The sequence below is a fragment of the Pelophylax lessonae genome (genome assembly GCF_965119305.1).
Source record: "Pelophylax lessonae genome assembly, chromosome: 11".
Lineage (NCBI taxonomy): Eukaryota > Metazoa > Chordata > Amphibia > Anura > Ranidae > Pelophylax > Pelophylax lessonae.
The window spans coordinates 34,347,645-34,367,046 of NC_138778.1; the positions used below are offsets into that span (position 1 = coordinate 34,347,645).

Here is a 19,402-nt window from a genome sequence, read left to right on the forward strand (position 1 = left end):
AATGTTATATAAAAGTGGCTTAGAGTAGGACGAGAAGCAGCCTTTCCTGTGCGTTCCTTGGAATATTAAATTTCCAACCTCTGTACTCTGGTTGGTAGCAGGGAATAACCTCTCCTTAGTATGTAAAGTACTTCAGGCAGGGAAGGGGGGCATATATGCATATATATATTCAATTATGGGGAACAATCGGTCCTGGGCTACCTAAGCCCTCCGTGGTCAGTATACAGCAACAACCTGCCAACCCTATTGAGCATCTGTGGGGCATTCTCAAGTGGAAGGTGGAGGAGTGCAAGGTCTCCAACATCCACCAGCTCCGTGATGTCATCATGGAGGAGTGGAAGAGAACTCCAGTGGCAACCTGTGAAGCTCTGGTGAACTCCATGCCCAAAAGGGTTAAGGCAGTGCTGGAAATTAATGGTGGCCACACAAAATATTGACACTTTGAGCCCAATTTGGACTTTTTCTTTTAGGGGTGTTCTCACATTTGTTGCCAGTGATTTAGACATTAATGGCTGTGTGTTGAGTTATTTTGAGGGGACAGCAAATGTACACTGTTATACAAGCTGTACACTTAATACTTTGCATTGTAGCAAAGTGTCATTTCTTCAGTGTTGTCACATGAAAAGATGTAATAAAATATTTACAAACATGTGAGGGGTGTACTCACTTTTGTGAGATACTGTAAATATACATAAATATATGTATAAAACTGATTAACAGAAATTGTTAGAGATCACCAGGAAAAAGGTTCTTACATATAATTTCAGAATTTATTATAAGGCTGTACTGTGTTTTTTTAAATAATCAAACAAGGCGACAGCAATATTCAGAATGTGCTAACTTCTATTAACCTTCAGTAATCCTGTTTATTTGCTTTGGCTGCTTCAAACAAATGGAAACCAAGTTCTCGTTTCTATAAGGTGCTGCATTTTGCCCCTAATCCTTGTTTGTACTTTATGGAATTAGCTGCTGTATATGATTCAATTACAGACAGTCCCCGGGTTACAAACCTCTGACTTACAAACACCTCCTACTTACAAATGAAGGGAGACAACAGAGGTGAAGAGAAATCTCCCACAGGAAGGGAAATTCACTCCTGTAAGAGTTCTCATGGGAAAAATGTGTCTCCACTGAAGCTTTATCACCAATCCTTGTTTCCACAACAACCCAAAATCTTCAAAATCCAGTTGTTATAGGGACAGAAAGTAAGGTGAAATCTTCTGAACAGAGGCACAGACAGCAAAATAACAGGTCCAGGGGTGTGTTAACTCTTCCCTATGCTATCCAAAAAACTCAAAAATTATTCTTTTGGCTGGGGCTACACTTAACCACTTTACCACCGGAGGATTTTGCTGTCTTCCGTCCAGGCCACTTTTTGCGATTCGGCGCTGTGCGACTTTAACTGACAATTGCGCGGTCGTGCGACGCCGTACCCAAACGAAATTTACGTCCTTTTTTTCCCACAAACAGAGCTTTCTTTTGGTGGTATTTGATCACCTGTGCGATTTTTACTTTTTGCGCTATAAACAAAAAAAGAGAGTTTATTTTGAAAAAATAACAATATTTTTAACATTTTTTTTATATGAAATTCCCCCCCAAAAAAATGTAAAAACCAATTTTTTTAAAATTTTTTGGCCAATTTGTTTTCTGCTACCTATGTTTGGTAAAAAAAAATCACAATAAGCGTATTTTGATTGGTTTGCTCAAAAGTTATTGCGTTTACTAACAAAGGGAAAGATTTCTGTCATTTTTGGTGTTTTTTTTTTAACGCGTAATGGCGGCGATCTGCGATTTTTTTTGCGGGACTGCGACATTGCGGCGGACAGATCGGACCCTTGACTGACATTTTTGACACTTTTGGGGGTACCAGTGACATTACTGCAGTAATCAGTGCTATATATATGCACTGTTACTGTAAAAATGACACTGGCAGGGAAGGGGTTAATTTTATTGGAGAGGGAGGGGTTAATGTATGCCTGGTGCTTACTGACGTGTGGGGGGGGGGGGGACTGAGTGAGTCATGGACAGATCGGATGTCCAGCTATGCTGAACAGTCCGATCTGTCACTCCCTGTCACTATGGAGATCCGCCCGTTTGTGTTTACACAGGCGGGCGGATCTCCACACTAGATCCCCAGCTATCGGGGCAGAGCAGCGGCGATCGCCGCTGCTCCTCCCCTGGCCCGACTCCCGCTGTGACTGAAAACAGCGGGAGCGAGCCTCCGGCGGCGCGCAAGCGCCGCCCAGAAGGGAGAGTGTCTGACGACGTAGTACTACGTCGTCAGACGATAACGAGCCACTCTGCCGCAGTAATATTACTGTGGGCGGTGGTAAAGTGGTTAAAAAATGTACCTGTTCCGACTTACAACAAATTCGACCTAAGAAGAAACTCACAGTCCCTATCTTGTTTTTAACCCGGGGACCGCCTGTACAATAATTGACCAAGCATCTGACACATGCTTTCAATTTCTAAAAGACCTTAGTCAAATTTCGTCTACAATTAAGGCCCTGAAAAGGGCAAAACGTGTCTGAGGAGTTCTCTACAGGAGGAGAACAGGAGCCATCTTTTCCCCAGGAACTTGGTGTCTGAGTACAGACCATTGTTTGGAAGTCTTCTGGAGCCTGACAAGTCAGTTCTGTCTTTTCACATGCTGATCCGACTGACACAGGTCAAAGTGTGGCTGCAATCCAATCAGCTGCTATGCACAACACTCTTTTCCTTTGTAGTTTTTAAAAAATGAATAAATTAAACGATTGGCCCATCAAAAAGTGTAATTTTAGTTACAGTGTCTTGAATACTGAAACAAAGACTCTTGCCTGCCATAATTCCCATCTCTGTTCATGTCTACCTGGGAGTTTTGGGTGTTCCTGCTCTCCCTGCATGTTATAGCAAATTCTGTTTGGTTCCTGATAATAATAAATAAATATATGTATAAATATTCAGCAGGGAATGTGGAGCCCCTCAATGTGCACACGGCAAGTGTGCAAACATCCAAAACTCAACTATGGCTATCTCACCAATAAAGCCCCCAATAAATATTGGAAAATGTTAATCCCAATAAACAAAAGCATATAGCACATAATCTCTTAGTAAAGCTTTAAAGCAGAGTTCCACCCTAAAAAAGGGCTAGTGCATTTAAGCAACGATAGCCTCTGAACTGTCCCCTATTTAACTTACCTGTAAGAAGAAAAACTTACCTTGAAAATGTTTTGTCCAGCGCTGCCATCCCCGGTGTGGGCAGCTGAAGCCGGAGCGCCCCTCTTCGTGTCCTCTTCCGTGATGTCGGAGTCCCAGAATGCCCTGCTCGTCACTTCTGGTGCAGGCGCGTCATCCTGCAGCTGGTTGTGCGCATGCCCAGAAGCTGTTCAGCAGGGAATGACGCGCCTGCACCGGAAGTGACGAGTGACCTGGCGCATTGACTCCAGGGATTGATGACGCTCATCTCCCAGGAGTCAATGCAAAGGATTGATGTCAGGGGCCGCGGCCGGAGAGGGAGGAAGTGACGTTGGGGGCCGCGGCCACAGAGGGAGGAAGTGGAAGGAAGATAAGTTCATTTTCAGAAAAAAATCAGGTAAGTGAAACAAAAAAAAAAATAATAACTATCCAATTCGCTTTAAGGTTCTATATTAACAATCACATGATATCAGAAGGAAACTTTACATTAAATTATAATTACATACAGTATACAAAAAGTGACCGTAAATACATAAGAGGAAAAAAAAATGTAACATTTGGCATCTTGGTAAAATAAATAGAGAAATAAATTCCTCCAGTCTTCCCGGTTGTTTTAGATCATGAAGTGTAAATCAGGGAGTTTAAAGTAAACAGTTATATCCAGGGAACATTAATCATTACACTTCCTTTCACAAATCTGATCCGATTGCAGGAGAAGCTGGCTTCAAGCTGAAGATTTCCTCTTTTAAATGGAACGCAGAAGATCCTTACAAAGCCGTTCCGCCTCGGAAAAATCTGGTCCATGCTGAAGAAAAAGGACAGAAATAAAAAAAATTTTCAAAAATAGAAAAGCAACAGATGCATATACATATCTCCAAATGTTGTGCTAAGAAATTATATATTTTGTAGAATGCAGATCATTCTGTTATTGCGGAAAGGGTGACACACGATGATATGTGCTGTTTACATGATAGGGTCATTGCATTCAAATCTGATATTTCCGGTTTAGGTAGATGCAAATGGGCTGAATCACAAACCAGTTGCTGAATCTGATATCTAGCCTATTAGGAGACCCCTGCACACGGGTTCCCTGGTCTGGTGCCTGGGAAGTGGTGAGTAAGAGGAAGAGGCAATAATAACCCCCAGCATTGGTGTCAGTGGAGGCTATAATAAGTGTCATTCCTACTGCTGACTTTGTCATATTTTTATTTAAGCCAAATGATAGAAAAAGCAGCAGACAAGAAATTTCCTAATTTTACAATTCCATTGAGGACGGGCAGAGGTGCGAGCTCTGGTAGTGAGCTCACAATATTAGACTTGTTCAAAATAGTAAATGATGGATCCAGGGCTGGCCCAAGACATTGTACTGCTTGGGTTAAAAAATTAAATGCTGCCCCCTCCCCCAAAAAAAAATGGGATAGCAGGTTGGGAACCCATGATCTGGGCTTGCCAACCCTCCATCCCAAGCAAGAGGTCTGTGGCAACATCAGAGGGTACCCCTGCTTTAAGTGGTAGTGTTAACAAAAGGGGGGTGGTAGTTTTAACAAAAGGAGGGTGGATTTGTGGTTGTGGTGGACTATAAGCAGTATCAGTGTCAGTGGTGTATTTAGGTTTTGTGCTGCCCTAGAGTGGCGATTTTGGCTCTGAGGAAGAGGGTCCTCCCTCGAAACGCGTAAGCCACATCAGGTTTTGAGGACGCCATCACGCTATTCAGCAGTAGAGAAGTGTCCTGGAAGCGAGCGGTGCCCATTTCCTATATGCTTGTTCATATGCTACGTTTGTGAGTATATTGTACGCTACCCTTCTTTGATTTTAATAAACTTTTAAGTGGTAATGCACAAGGTCGGTGCGCCCTTCTATTGTTGTTTTCTTGTTGTGCTGCCCTAGGCCTGATTAAACTTGTGCACCCCTAATTTAAATATGAAGCACCCCTTCCTGTAAAGGCCACACCTCTTCCTGTTTATGACCCGCCCTGTCATCTTTAAACCACAGACCACAGCCACAGACTATCAGTGCCCATCAGTGTAGCCTCATCAGTTCCCATAAGTTCAGCCTCAGCAGTGCCCATCATCATACCATCATATCATACAATATCATACCAGGAGGTAGCAGTGTGACAGCTTTATGGGGGCGCCAGACTGATTTGCCTCCTGGACCCTGCCCTCCAGCCCAATTTGCCCTATAAGACTGGCACTATACTAAAAGTGTGTAGCGCAAGCTGTCAGGAACTCTTTTTAGTGGGGGAGGCGGGAGGAGGCTGATTTTTACTCGTGCGTGGTGCAGCTTTTATGCTGCCCCCCTGCAAAGTGCTGCCCTAGGCCTGGGCCTTGTTGGCCTAGGCCAAGATACAGCACTGATCAGTGTACAAAGACCCTCTAGCTATACCTAGTCCTGCACAATGTTGAGGACTCTTTGTCATAACTGAAGTACTTATTAAAAGTTCTTATATCCCAGTGGCCAACCAGAGAAATAGAGAAGCAAGGGACAAGCTTGTGTTTGCAGCTGTTGGGGACACCATTAAAGTAAACTTTTTGTTTTGCCCTTCATGGCCAAAGCACCAATTTCCCCTAATTTTCTAAAATAGTGTCAGGCAGTTTACAGCCTGAATTTAGGATTAATAACCGACACACTACAACATCCTTTCTCTTGTTTACACCAGAGGAACCCTTGATATTTTTTGGGGTCTCAGGGAAACCCCTGCTTAAACCAGTTCATTGGGGGTCAATGGTACTGTAAAAGTGTCCCTAACGTTGGTGGCTGGTGAGAAGAAAGCCCCCCCCCCCTCAGAGTGGAGAGGGATTAGAACACTTTTTGTTGCTGTCTGTGCCCCTATTAGGAATTTTCCACCTCTCTATTTCCTCTCACTTCCAGTTTTGGCTATAGGACAGTAAGTGAAGGGAAATCTTCCCACTAGGATGCAAAAAAACTGATAGGTACTAAAACCCTCCCTTACTCTATCAAAAATGGAAAAAAAAAAAAAAAAAGAGTTACCCTAAAAGTGGTATTAATCTCAAATGCAAACAATTATTATATTACAGCTTACTAATTCTTAGATGTGATCGCTGCATTTGTTTTCCTTTTTAGGCTTTCTTTATTTTATTTTTACCTGTTGATCTGACCAGTACCTATGTAATGTTTTAGCTATATATGATCTAAAATGTCACTTATGTAGCACCCTCTAGTGTGCTAGAAGTGTAGAAAAAAGGAAGAAATTAATTTAAAAATATTCACAATTTTAAATGTTCGTTTTTTTACATACTGTCACCAGTGCAGTACAACGTCTTCATATAACTGATGTGGCGGCAATCAGAGACGCTGACTGGTGATAGTACAAAAAATAAATAAATATATATATATAAATATATATATATATATATATATATATATATATATATATATATATATATATATATATATATATATTTATAGTTTTTTTTTTCTCTTGTCATTTTTTAACATTTACTTTTTTCTTTTTTTCAAACTGTCACCAGTGCAGTACAGCATCTTCATATAACTGGTGTGGCGGTGATTAGAGACACTAAGTGGTGATAGTACAAAAAAAAAAAAATATATATATATATATATAATGTATGTGCTTTTTTTTTTCTCTTGTCATTATTTAAAATTTATTTATTTTTTTACAATTTTTTTTCTTTTAAACACACTGTGACCAGAGCAATATAATGTCACCATAGGAACATTGTACTACTCTGGGGATGTGATCAGGATTTCTTTTTTTTTTACACGTTAGGATTGCTTATAGGGGTGTATTACATACATTAATCTCAAATGCAAACATTTATTATATTGCAGCTTACTCATTTTTAGATGTGATGACTGCGTTCCTTTTTCCTTTTTAGGCTTTCTTTCTTTTATTTTTATCTGTTAATCTGACCAGTACCCATGTAATGTTTTAGCTTTATATGATCTAAAATGTCAATTATGTAGCACCCTCTAGTGTGCTAGAAGTGTAGAAAAAAGAAAGACGTTAATATAAAAATATTCACAATTTTACATTTTTGTTTCCTTACATACTGTCACCAGTGCAGTACAGCGTCTTCATATAACTGGTGTGACAGTGATCAGAGACACTGACTGGTGATAGTACAAAAAAAAACATATATATATATATATATATATGTGTGTGTGTGTGTGTGTGTGTGTGTGTGTTTTTTTCTCTTGTCATTTTTTTAAATTTTTTTTTTTATTTATTTTTTTTACAATTTGTTTTTCATATAATGTCACCATAGGAACATTGTACTACTCTGGGGGAAGTGATTGGGATTTGTTTAACCACTTGCCGACCGAGTACGGTAATAGTACTGCGGCAAAGTGGTTCGTTATCGTCTGACGACGTAGTATTAACGTCGTCAGACACTCCCCCTTCTGGGCGGCGCTTGCGCGCCGCCGGAGGCTCGCTCCCGCTGTTTTCATTCACAGCGGGAGTCGGGCCAGGGGAGGAGCAGCGGCGATCGCCGCTGCTCTGCCCTGATCGTCGGGGATCGAGTCTGGAGATCCGCCCGCTGTGTGTAAACACAAGCGGGCGGATCTCCATAGTGACAGGGAGTGACAGATCGGACTGTTCAGCATAGCTGGACATCCGATCTGTCCATGACTCACTCAGTCACCTCCCCCCCCACACGTCAGTAAGCACCAGGCATACATTAACCCCTCCCTCTCCAATAAAATTAACCCCTTCCCTGCCAGTGTCATTTTTACAGTAACAATGCATATATATAGCACTGATTACTGTAGTAATGTCACTGGTAACCCCAAAAGTGTCAAAAATGTCAGTCAAGGGTCCGATCTGTCCGCCGCAATGTCGCAGTCCCACAAAATAAATCGCAGGTCGCCGCCATTACGCGTTAAAAAAAAAAACACCAAAAATGACAGAAATCTTTCCCTTTGTTAGTAAACGCAATAACTTTTGCGCAAACCAATCAAAATACGCTTATTGTGATTTTTTTTACCAAACATAGGTAGTAGAAAACAAATTGGCCAAAAAATTTTTAAAAAATTGGTTTTTACATCTTTTTTGGGGGGAATTTCATATAAAAAAATGTTAAAAATATTGTTATTTTTTCAAAATAAATGCTCTTTTTTTGTTTATAGCGCAAAAAGTAAAAATCGCACAGGTGATCAAATACCACCAAAAGAAAGCTCTGTTTGTGGGAAAAAAAAGGACGTAAATTTCGTTTGGGTACGGTGTCGCACGACCGCGCAATTGTCAGTTGAAGTCGCACAGCGCCGAATCGCAAAAAGTGGCCTGGACGGAAGACAGCAAAATCCTCCGGTGGTAAAGTGGTTAAGATTGCTTATAGGAGTGTATTACATCAAATGATGTCCAGTCAAGATAGAAAAGCAACCTCCCAGCTGTCATTTGTCTATAGGCTGGGCAGGGGGGGTTAATAATTCGTAAACTGCATTTTTTAGCTTTGGGTTTATTACAGTTTGAATTCTACTACTTGATCTTTTATAAAATAGTGATCTTTTTAGGATCATACTTACTGTGCTGTGATTGGGCCACCTGGAAATAGCCCCGCTCCTTCTGCAGTCATAACACAGTTACTCAGAACTTCATTGAAAGGGTTGGAAAAGGACAGGATTACACTCAGAGGCTGGTTGAGTTGTGGATTACCATAAATCTAAAGATTTAAACAAACAAAAAATATTAAAGTTGACTCTTCACTACCTTTCAAGTCTGCATGAATACATTTGCAATTTGTTACAAAATACCGCAACAGTATGAGGCTTCATAAAGAATCTACCTTTTATTATTGAAAAGACATTCTTAAGCTCCAGTCAAGCAAACTTGTCTAGGCTGATGTCATCAATTTACTGCAGGAAGCATATCCCTGGCCTTCACTTCCCCAGGGATCACTTAGACTGTGCATTGTAACTTTGCTGTAAAATAGGAGACTGCAGCAGGGGGCTGATCTCTGTTAACTATGGACATAGCAAAAACATGCACAGCCACTAGGATTTACAGGATTGTGTAATTTTCAATCAGAATCTCAGTCTACAAAGTAGGTGCTAACTGATGGCTGATAAAAGATGCTCTGTCCTTTTTGGAGATAAAAGATGAACGCGTTGTCAGGGGGAATACTGTGTTCTCTGTAGGAGGTAATCGTGTGAGTGCAAGGGGTTGAATAATCGAGAATTTGCTCAGTCAATCACCCAGTAATAGTGCATGCATGTTTGTGTGTATATTTTGTGCGAATGCGACAAAAAAATACATTTTATTATTATTACGCCATATCCTGTGCAGGGCCGGTGCTTCCACTAGGCAAACTAGGCAGCCGCCTAGGGCACATTGTAGCATAGGGGCGCAGCCATGAGTTGGCACTCTCTGTCCATTATGAATGATCCTTGTGAGCTGAGGGGAGGGGGCGGCAGTGGGGGAGGAAGAATGGACAGAGGAAGATGCCAGGTGTCTGGGGCAGTGGCTGAACTACCAGGCCCTGGCTTTCCACCACTGTTGGGGGGGGGCCCAAGAGGCAGGAAGGGAGCCCACGGGAGTGCTGCCTGCATGATGATCCTCTTTGGCCGGAGCTGAATGGTGTAAACCCTGGGCCGGAAGTGACTCTCTGCACTGAGCTGGTGGGCAGCCGTTCATTTCCCTGGGTCGGTATTAGGAAAGGGAGCGGAGGAGAGCTGAACCTGACCCCAAACTTGGCACAGGAGGGCGGCACCTTTACTAGAGCAGAAACGTCGAGGCACCGGAATGGTCTGAGGAGGTTTGGGATTAGGGACGTGCGGAGTTCTCAGACTGCTGCTTCTCCCTTCACCAGTAGCCAGTTGGAGCTGGGGTGAGCACTGTGGTCCAGAAGAGGAGCGTCCTAGGAGAAGGAATCAGCAGGATCACGGTGAAGGAGGGCAGAGTGCGGGCCACTCTCTTCATAACGCCCAGTGAGTGTCCCCAGAACAGGGTATCAGGGTCCCTGGGTATGACATGGAGGTTCCCTGGTGTGAAAGGGAATCAGGGTCACCACGTGTGCCATGGGGGATAGGGGTCACCGGGTGTAACAGGGTTTCGGGGTCACCAGGTGTGCAATGAGGAATTGGGGTCCCTGATTGTGCCATGGGGGACTGAGGTCCCCAGGTGTGACATGGAGGAACATCAGGGTCCCCAGGTGTGACATGGAGGAACATCAGGGTCCCTAAGTGTGACATGGAGAAACATTAGGGTCCCCAGGTGTGACATGGAGGAATATGGGGGTCACTGGGTATGACAGCATAACATAGAGGAGCCATTAGATCAGGGTCACTGGGTATGACATAGAGGAGTTTTTAACCCCTTCCCTTTTTATTTTTTTGGGGGCGGGGGAGCGCAAGTCTAGCACCGGCCCTGATCCTGTGCTTTCCAATTGTAAATAATTAATTAACAGAAAATATCACATTTGGCCACTAGATGGAAGTATCATAGGATTTTCCTATATTAAGCACCATCTAGTGGCCAAATGCAGTATTACATAGTTACATGGTTACATATAGTAGTTAGGTTGAAAAAAGACACGAGTCCATCTAGTTTAACCACTTTAAGACCGGAAGGATTTGCCCCCTTAATGACCAGGCCATATTTTGCGATTCGGCACTGCGTTACTTTAACGGACAATTACAAAGGTCGTGCGACACTGTACATAAATACAATTGATGTCCTTTTTTCCCCACAAATAGAGCTTTTTAAGATGGTATTTGATCACCTGTGCGATTTTTATTTTTTGCGCTTTAAACAAAAAAAGAGCGAAAATTTTGAAAAAAGAAAAACAATATTTTTCACATTCTGCTATATGACATTCCCCCAAAAAATGTAAAAATCTAAATTTTTTAACATTTTAGGCCAATTTGTTTTCTGCTACATATTTTTGGTAAAAAAAAAAAAAAAAGAAATTGCAATAAGCGCATTTTGATTGGTTTGCACAAAAGTTATTGCGTCTACTAACTACGGGAAAGATTTATGTTATTTTTATTGTTTTTTTTTTGTTTTTTACTAGTAATGGCGGCGATCTGTGATTTTTTGCGGGACTGCGACATTGCGGCTGACAGATCGGACCCCTGACTGACATTTTTTACACTTTTAGGGGGACCAGTGACATTACTACAGTAATCAGTGCTAAAAATACACACCTGTACTGTAATGACACTGGCAGGGAAGGGGTTAACCCTGTGGGTGATCAATGGGTTAAATGTGAGCCTAGGGGAGTGATTCTAACTGGGGGGGGTGTGACTTGTGAAAGGAGCATAGAGCCCATGTGATCCTATATAGAAGGATCACATGAGCTCTGTGATCATTTCAGAGAGAAGAGCGGTCAGCTGTGTTTACAGCAGCTGACCGTCCTTCTCCCTCAGCGGGAAACGATTGCGGGTGTCAGGCGGCGATTGGAGCCACCTGACCCGTGCATCGGCTTCCCCGAGGTGACCGATGTAGACCTATGTCGGTTTGTGCAGGAAAGCCACTCTGCCGCAGTAAATAGGCAGCGGGTGGTCAGGAAGTGGTTAAATATTGAAATGTAACATCATTCATTACGTAGATTTCCAGTTGACAAGCAGGCTAAATCATCATACATTTTTCTATATCACTCACAGCAGGCCATTATAACACTTGTTTCTCCAGCCTTGCAGGTATAGAAGCCCTTTTTAGCTGTGATCTAGAGAAGCCACATATGCTGTTTTTCTAGTTCCTCTAACATATTTGCACTAGGGTCCCCCACCATGATTTTTCAGGTTCAACTATAGGAAATTCAGCATCCCCATGCTGTGCCTGGCTCAGGCAATAGGGGTACATGTAACTCTAGCCTGGTGAAAACATCTGAACTTCTGTGTAGGGGTATATATATATATACACATACACATATATAGATGTGAAAGTAGCAGAACCCTATGCCTGCGCTAATAAAATTATTTGCAGACATAGGGCTTCGCTCCTATCACACCTGTATGTGTGTATGTGTATATATGTGTATATATACATATATGTGTGTGTGTATATATACCCCTATGCAGAAGTTCAGATGTTATGCCTGCCTCCAAAGAAGCCCAAAAAAATGCCCAAAAAAACGGCTGCAACAAAAACGCCCGGGTGTGTTGTTGCAGGTGTTTTTTTTGGGCATTTTTTGGGCGTCTTTGGGGGCAGGCATAACATCTGAACTTCTGTATAGGGGTATATATATACACACACACACATATATGTATTTACACATACACACATATAGGTGTGATAGGAGCGAAGCCTTATGCCTGCAAATAATTTCATTAGCGCAGGCATAGGGTTCTGCTACTTTCACACCTATATATGTGTATATATATATATGTATATGTGTGTGTGTATATATACCCCTACACAGAAGTTCAGATGTCATGCCTGCCTCCAAAGACGTCCACAAAAAAGCCCAATAAACGCCTGCAACAAAAACGGCCGGGTGTGAAAATAGCGGAGCCACTATCCTGCTCTACTGCAATTCTAATACAAACAATCTTTTTTTTCTGGTTCTGGACATGCTACAGAGCTGAAACTTCACAGGTACACTTTTTAATCCCCCCAGACACTAAATCCAAAGAAATCTCATTTTTTTTTTCAATAATTTTTTCAATAATTGGCTCTCTATCAAAAATGACAATTTTTAGGAACTTTTTTTTGTGTGATTAATAGTCCCTGGGGCATGACCCAGAACCCTAGGCACTTTTTAGGGGCATTTATTGGGTTTTAGGGCTTCAAAATGGTGTTTTTTTATTACCGAAGTTCGGGTCCCATTGATTTCAATGGGGTTATGAAATCCGGGCCGAACTTTCTGGAAGTTCAGGTGTTCTGGTCGAACCAAACTTTTCAAAAGTTTGATCATCCCTACTCTACATCACGCTTTCTCAACCATGGTTCTGTGGAACCCTAGGGTTCTGCCAGGGTATGCTAGGGGTTACTTTAGAGATGAACAATGTTTGCCCCTCATTTACCATTGATATTATTGATATTTTACCTATCTGTAAGAAGTCTCTTTCCACTGACCACCAATGTAAGGATCATTCTTCCCACTGACCCCCACTGTAAGGTAGCATTTTCCCCCTGATCACCAAAATAAAGAGCATTCTTCCAATGGACCACCTATATTACGGGTTCCTTCTCCCACTGACCACCAATCTAAGGAGGCTCTTTTCTGTTGACCACCAATCTGAAGGAAGTTCTTCACTTACCACAGGTAAAGGGAGCATTAATTTGTGTCTTTTATATCTGCCTGGAGTTTAGTTTAAATGATTTTAGGTGTCAACACACCACCAGGATGCTACATGTGCAAGAAGTAACAAGCAGTGATATGTAAAAGCAAAGCTTTATTCCAGTATCTTTTGCATTTTTCTTTTTTTTTATATACTTACCTTTTTCAAAATCTTCAGGATGATTGCATGATGTGCAGTGACTGAGTTCTCTTCCACTTTAGATCTTTTGTTGATGGTCCACTTCTTCTTCTGATCTTCTTTGGTGGATGGTCCTCCATGCTGCAGAAAGGTGCTAATGTAATGACATCAGTTCCTGTCTCTGCATCATTACACCGTGAGTGCAAGGCATAGTGACACCCCCTGAGGTTGCTAGTGCATGATACCCTTAACTAATGGTAGGTCCTCAGCCTTTTGGGTTGAATGATGCTGGATGACTGAGGACATCTTGTGGTGGACCAAGATTACTGTTATTTTAAATGCTGGTTGCAGCTCCAGTGAAAGGAAATCTTCCTACTCTGGACACAGATAACAATAAAATCCTGGCAGAGGTTTACTTTATTTTCACCTGAAGATCCTACCAGTAACACATTTCCTGTCCTAAGGTAACAAAACTCAATATATTATATGTGTAGCTCTGCCCCCTAGGGAGCTGTTGAGATTGGATTCCCCTGGGTTACCCATAGCAACAGTCCGTGGAACTTATCACTCCAAACATTCGGCTCAGACAATGAACAGTCCAGGGGATTTGTTTTTTTGTGTTTATTTTAGAACTTGGATGGGAAAAGGGATGAGTGGGATACTCCAACTTGAACTAAGTACAATTTCCGAAGACAACTGACTGTAGTGTGTGCGGCAAGGCCGCTGCTTCACCTTGCCACTGAAGTGAAGTAGAAGATATGTTCCTGAATTGATTCCTCCTCAGGGTCCTAACTTGGCACCCCCTTTCTCACTTCCTGTGCATGCTAGCCCCTGTAATGTCCACTGACTCTCCACTGGAGTGGTCCCCTTCCTGGGCAGACCCCTGGCAAGTTTCCCGGTACTCACGGACACTGTTTTTCCCTGGGTTGCTCTGCCTTTAGCTCCAATTGTCAGTATCCTGAACCTCCTGGCTCAGAATCACACACTTGGTCCACTTGGCCAACCGCCTGTGACCACCTTCCACATCAGACAGGAGGAGAGACAGCCGTCATCCTCCTCCTGGAACCTGGCTTCCCGCCCAAAGACCACCCTGTCACATGTGCCCCTGGCTTTTATGACGTATCCCATGATGCACCGCTGTTGTGCCAACCCACTGGGACAGCCACAAAAGCCTGTGTGTCACTGGCTAGATTTCCTCCACTGTCCAACAGGCTCCCCGATTGGATACAGTGTGGACACTCCCTCAGACCAGATGAATCACACATGGACACATGCAACAGACTGATCAGGCTCCCCTGATAAGCAGATGGAGCAAACTATCTACACCAACTAGCACCTATCTATGAGGGTGCTACATATGTATGAAGGACGGTATTGTCACCCAAGGACAGGAAGTGTGTTGGGACTGCAGAAGAACCTCTCCTCTTCTCATCTTTATAACATGGGGGGGGGGGGGAGGTAATATATAGTATACTGTACAGGTAAAAACTGGACAGGCAATAACCCTGCTTGGGATTTCAGTGCAGCATAGGCAGAGATCATAAAAAGTTATGGTAGTACTGAATTTCTGGTGAAATCAGCAAGTTTTTTTTACACATATCAAACCAATATAATAAAACACAATGGTATACCAAGGCAAAGAAAATAAGCAAAGCTAATTTTCGGGATTTGCATACAATAAAGTGTCCATTCACACTACCACGACTTTTCAGGCGACTTATCCATCGCGATCCATTGTGTGCTACAGGACCCGTTCTAATAGGAGCGACACAAGCCGCTCCGACTTAGAAAAAGGTTCCTGTACTACTTCGGGGCAACCTGGAGCAACTTGCATTGACATTCATTATATGAAGTCTGTGCAAGTCGCGCCGAAGTCGCGGTGCACGCAAATTCACAGGTCGCCCCCGAAGTCGTGCCGCGTTAGTGTGAACCGGCACTTAATGATATTTCAGAAAGAATAACAAGTTACGGAATTGTTTGTGTAATTGTATCAGATGCATAAAAACAAAAAAGGAGTGGCATTAAATGATTACTTCTTTGGCTTCCTCTGCAAGGTAAATAATATGTTACTGACACACTACTGGTCTGTGAGTTCCAACAGCTTTAAACTAGACTTACTGTATAATTATGTAATCTTTTGCAAATTCTGTTAAGCAATACCCCATAGATTATATGTACACCCTAACAATAAAATTCTCTTATGTGTTTCCTTTTGATCTGTTAAATATACTATTGAAAGTGTTTTGTTATATCTGTTCAATAAGCATTAGGAAAAAAAAACCTGCTGACCATTAGATTGTCAGAAATTCAGAGCTGCCCTGTGTCCTGTGCACACTCCCTGTGTTATCTCTAGCAGTCTATCTTGGCCCCTAATTGTTATTGGGGCTACCGAATGATGGGGACAGTATAGAGGAGTTGTTTGAGTAGTTTGGACAAACAAAACTGAGCAGGTTGTCATCACTCAGTCCATAAAAATGCTGGGTGCTGTCAGCCCACAATAGGAAATTAAAAGCGGAATCCATTTTTGGCAGCTCAGCAGGTAGTTTGGAGGGTCTTTAACCATTTGCCTACGAGGCACTTTCACCCCCTTCCTGCCCAGGCCAATTTTCAGCTTTCAGTGCTGTCATACTTTGAATGACAATTGCGCAGTCATGCAACACTGGACCAATCAAAATTTGTATATATATATATATATATATTTTTTTTTTTAGAGACAGATAGAGCTTTCTTTTAGTGGTATTTAATTGCCACTGGTTTTAAATTTTTTTGCTAAACAAAAAAGAAAAATACGATTTTTTAGTTTTTGTTAAAATTTTGTAAATAAGTAATTTTTCTCCTTCTCTGATGTGCGCTGATGAGGCTGCACTGATGGGCACTGATGAGCTGCGCTGATGGTACAGCACTGATGGTTGGCACTCATATGCAGCACTGAGAGGTGGCACTGATGGGCACTAATAGCAGCATGGATAGGTGGCACTGATAGTTAGCACTGATGGGGAGGCACTAATGGGGAGGCACTAATAGGCACTGAAAGGCATCACTGGTGGGCACTGACAGGCATCACTGGTGGGCACTGACAGGCATCACTGGTGGACACTTTTGGGGCTGCACTGATCATCAGGACATGGATGATCAGTGCCCTGGTTGTCAATGCAGGTATCCTCGCTGTAGTTAGATGAGACTGATTGTGTAGTTTTTCACTTGTTTTTTAAGTTGGTTTGATATTTCTCACTGTCGCCAGTAGATGTCACTGGTAATGTTGGTCATAGCTATACTTCACAAACAAAACTGACTTATGAATCTTTATATTTTCTTTAGTCAATCCAGTAGGAAGGTTTGTGCCACTCGTGCATGCTGGGGGAAAATATAAACATGTAAGCTAGGCCATGTGCTCTCTTTCTTCCCCTGGGCTGATGCCTAGGGAGGTACTGCTGGATGGAGCTCTGTTGTTTTGGAGCCTAAGGTGTGCTGAAGTGGTACTACAGCCTGGTCTGGAGGAAGCTGTGCTAAGACCCAGAGGAGACGCAGAGGAGGCCCCATGCTGGAGAGAGACAGGAAGAAGGCTGGACTTTCAGAATGGCCCGGAGACTCACTTGGAGGACACACTGACATTTGGGAACGTGCTAACAGTGTTGTCGGGTTGGCTTTAAGGTTCTGACACTATAAGCTGGATACTGATCTGAAAAGTCTGTAAGTGATCTGCTACAGTATCTGGGACCCCTAACCCTCACCACCTTAACCATTCTGCAATAAACTTTAAGCCTTGATTCACACCAGTGTGGCTTTGAAATCGCTCTACTTCAATATGATTTCAAAGCTGCAGATTGGTTCTATTTGGATTGACAATTTCAATGAGGCTTGTGACTTCATTTAACAGAAGTCAATGCAAGTCGCAATAGAATAGCAGAAAAGTTTTTGTACTGTCAACTCACATGAAAAATTGGTGTGAAAGAGGGCTTAAAAGACAAAAGTGACTGAAGCCCAATATCCTTTCTTGGTCCAGGGAAAGCTAGAAGCTAGATCCCTGTGGAAACTGGAAATCAAAATAGTAGGCACCGCTACTCCAGTGATCTCCACTAGCTTCTGGGTCCCATGCTGAGTGGCTGCCCAGTTGCTCACAAAACCTTACATATTTATTGAAAGTATATGACCTGTAGAAAGGAAACATGGTAGTTGAAAATGTTTATGTTTCATATTTGCGCACTAATTTTTCAAAAATATATTTTCAGTAAAAAAATCATAGATAAATTAATTTAGTGTACAAAAAAAAACATTGACCTTAACATTTTCATAAAATAAAAGGATGAGACTATGTAAAGTAAATAGACACCAAATATGGCAAGCTTTAAAATTGCGCGTACCAGTAAAACAGTGTCAAACTTGGATACCCAAAATTTTACATACAGTAGGCGGCGCCTTAAAAAAATGTTACTGCTGAATTTAGAGCTAACTGTTATTCCTCTCACTCCAGCATGTGTGTCAATACCTAAAATATGTTATACAATCATTGTTCATGTATGCCCATGCATCATAGGTGCCCAGAAGTTTACATAAGTGCAGGGTACAGGGGTTATTTTTTTAATGCTCTTAATTTTCTTATTTTTACAAGTTTCTCATTTTACACTTTTACATTTATTTTAATTTAAGTTTATTACTATCACAAGGGGACGCCCAGTTGTTTTTGTCCTCCTCTATGGCTGGAACCAGAATGGGGTGCTTGCAAGGGGTATGTGCACCACTTTTTATAGTGCAGGTGATAAATGTGGCACTTAAAATAATAATGTGCACAATTATTACTTCGTTATTGACAAATGATCCCCCCCCCCCCCACCTCCTTGTCACCCACAAAAATGTCTCGACAAAAAAGAAACGCATTGCATGTTCAAACGTGCAGAGTCAGCCAATTAACAGACCAACAAAGCATATTGTAGAACATAAGACCTCACCATTATTATACAGTAGGGATCGACTGATTGTCGGCAAAGTCGATATATCGGGGGCCGATATGCACTTTCCCCGATATATCTGAATTGGCCACCAAGGTGACCGATATTGACGATATTTCGGGAAAGTGCTGTACCAGAGTGATGCCTGCAGCTAGAGGCATCACCCCGGTACTGGCATCCATAGCCAACAGTCGGCTGCATGTAATGACAACCGATGTGGCTGAGAAGAGAACCAATGCATCCCTCGGGAGACCCGGGCAACCAGCTTGCATGGCCGCCGAAGACCTGATCAAAGCCGCATTCGGCTCTGATCGGGTCTCCATGTAAAAACACAGAAGTGATGTCATGACGTCACTTCCGGGTACTCTGGGCCAGATTAAAAAAAATTACAGCATTCAAAACAGCCAAACTTGGTGTTCTAAATGCTTTTAAATGCAGAGGAGGAGTTTGGGATGTTTTAGACCCAGATCCCTCCACAAGAGTACCTGTCAAGTGATTGAAAAAAAAACATTTAATGTACAAAAATATCGGCCAATATCGGCCGATACCGATATTCAATGGCCAAAACATCGATATCGGCAACAAAAAACGGATATCAGTCGATCACTATTATACAACATTTTGCATCCCTCAATTATATTTAAACATACCTTGATATCGATACTTGGAACTTCAAATATGATGTTCTTGGAGGCCAATTTGAGTTTCTTGCTCTTTAGATCTGTAGCTAGAACTGTGACCCTGATGTTATTTCCAGACCTTATATATCTTTCATAATGAAAAGGATGAAGCTGGAAACTCCTTTCAACATCTAAAGGAAAAAGGAAATTAAATATTATCAAACGTTCATGCTATATTGTAGCCTGAAAGGGTAATGGTGCAACATTACCTATTTAATATAACATTAGCCCATGTTTCCAAAAAAAAACACTGCAATA

The 19,402-nt window shown here is 42.1% G+C and overlaps 1 protein-coding gene across 1 annotated transcript in view; it reads right to left on the reverse strand.

Annotated features, from left to right (window-relative positions):
- Positions 1 to 3,616: 3,616 nt before the first annotated feature.
- The window catches only part of LOC309567152 (protein-glutamine gamma-glutamyltransferase 5-like), a 74,319-nt gene continuing 58,533 nt past the window's right edge, over positions 3,617 to 19,402 (reverse strand). The window contains exons 11-13 of the mRNA XM_082272499.1: positions 19,115 to 19,275; positions 8,683 to 8,819; positions 3,617 to 3,979 (exon numbers count right to left, since the gene is read on the reverse strand). Coding sequence (XP_082128625.1) covers positions 3,829 to 3,979; positions 8,683 to 8,819; positions 19,115 to 19,275 — 449 coding nt within the window. The 3' untranslated portion in view covers positions 3,617 to 3,828. The remainder of the gene's footprint in view (positions 3,980 to 8,682; positions 8,820 to 19,114; positions 19,276 to 19,402) is intronic.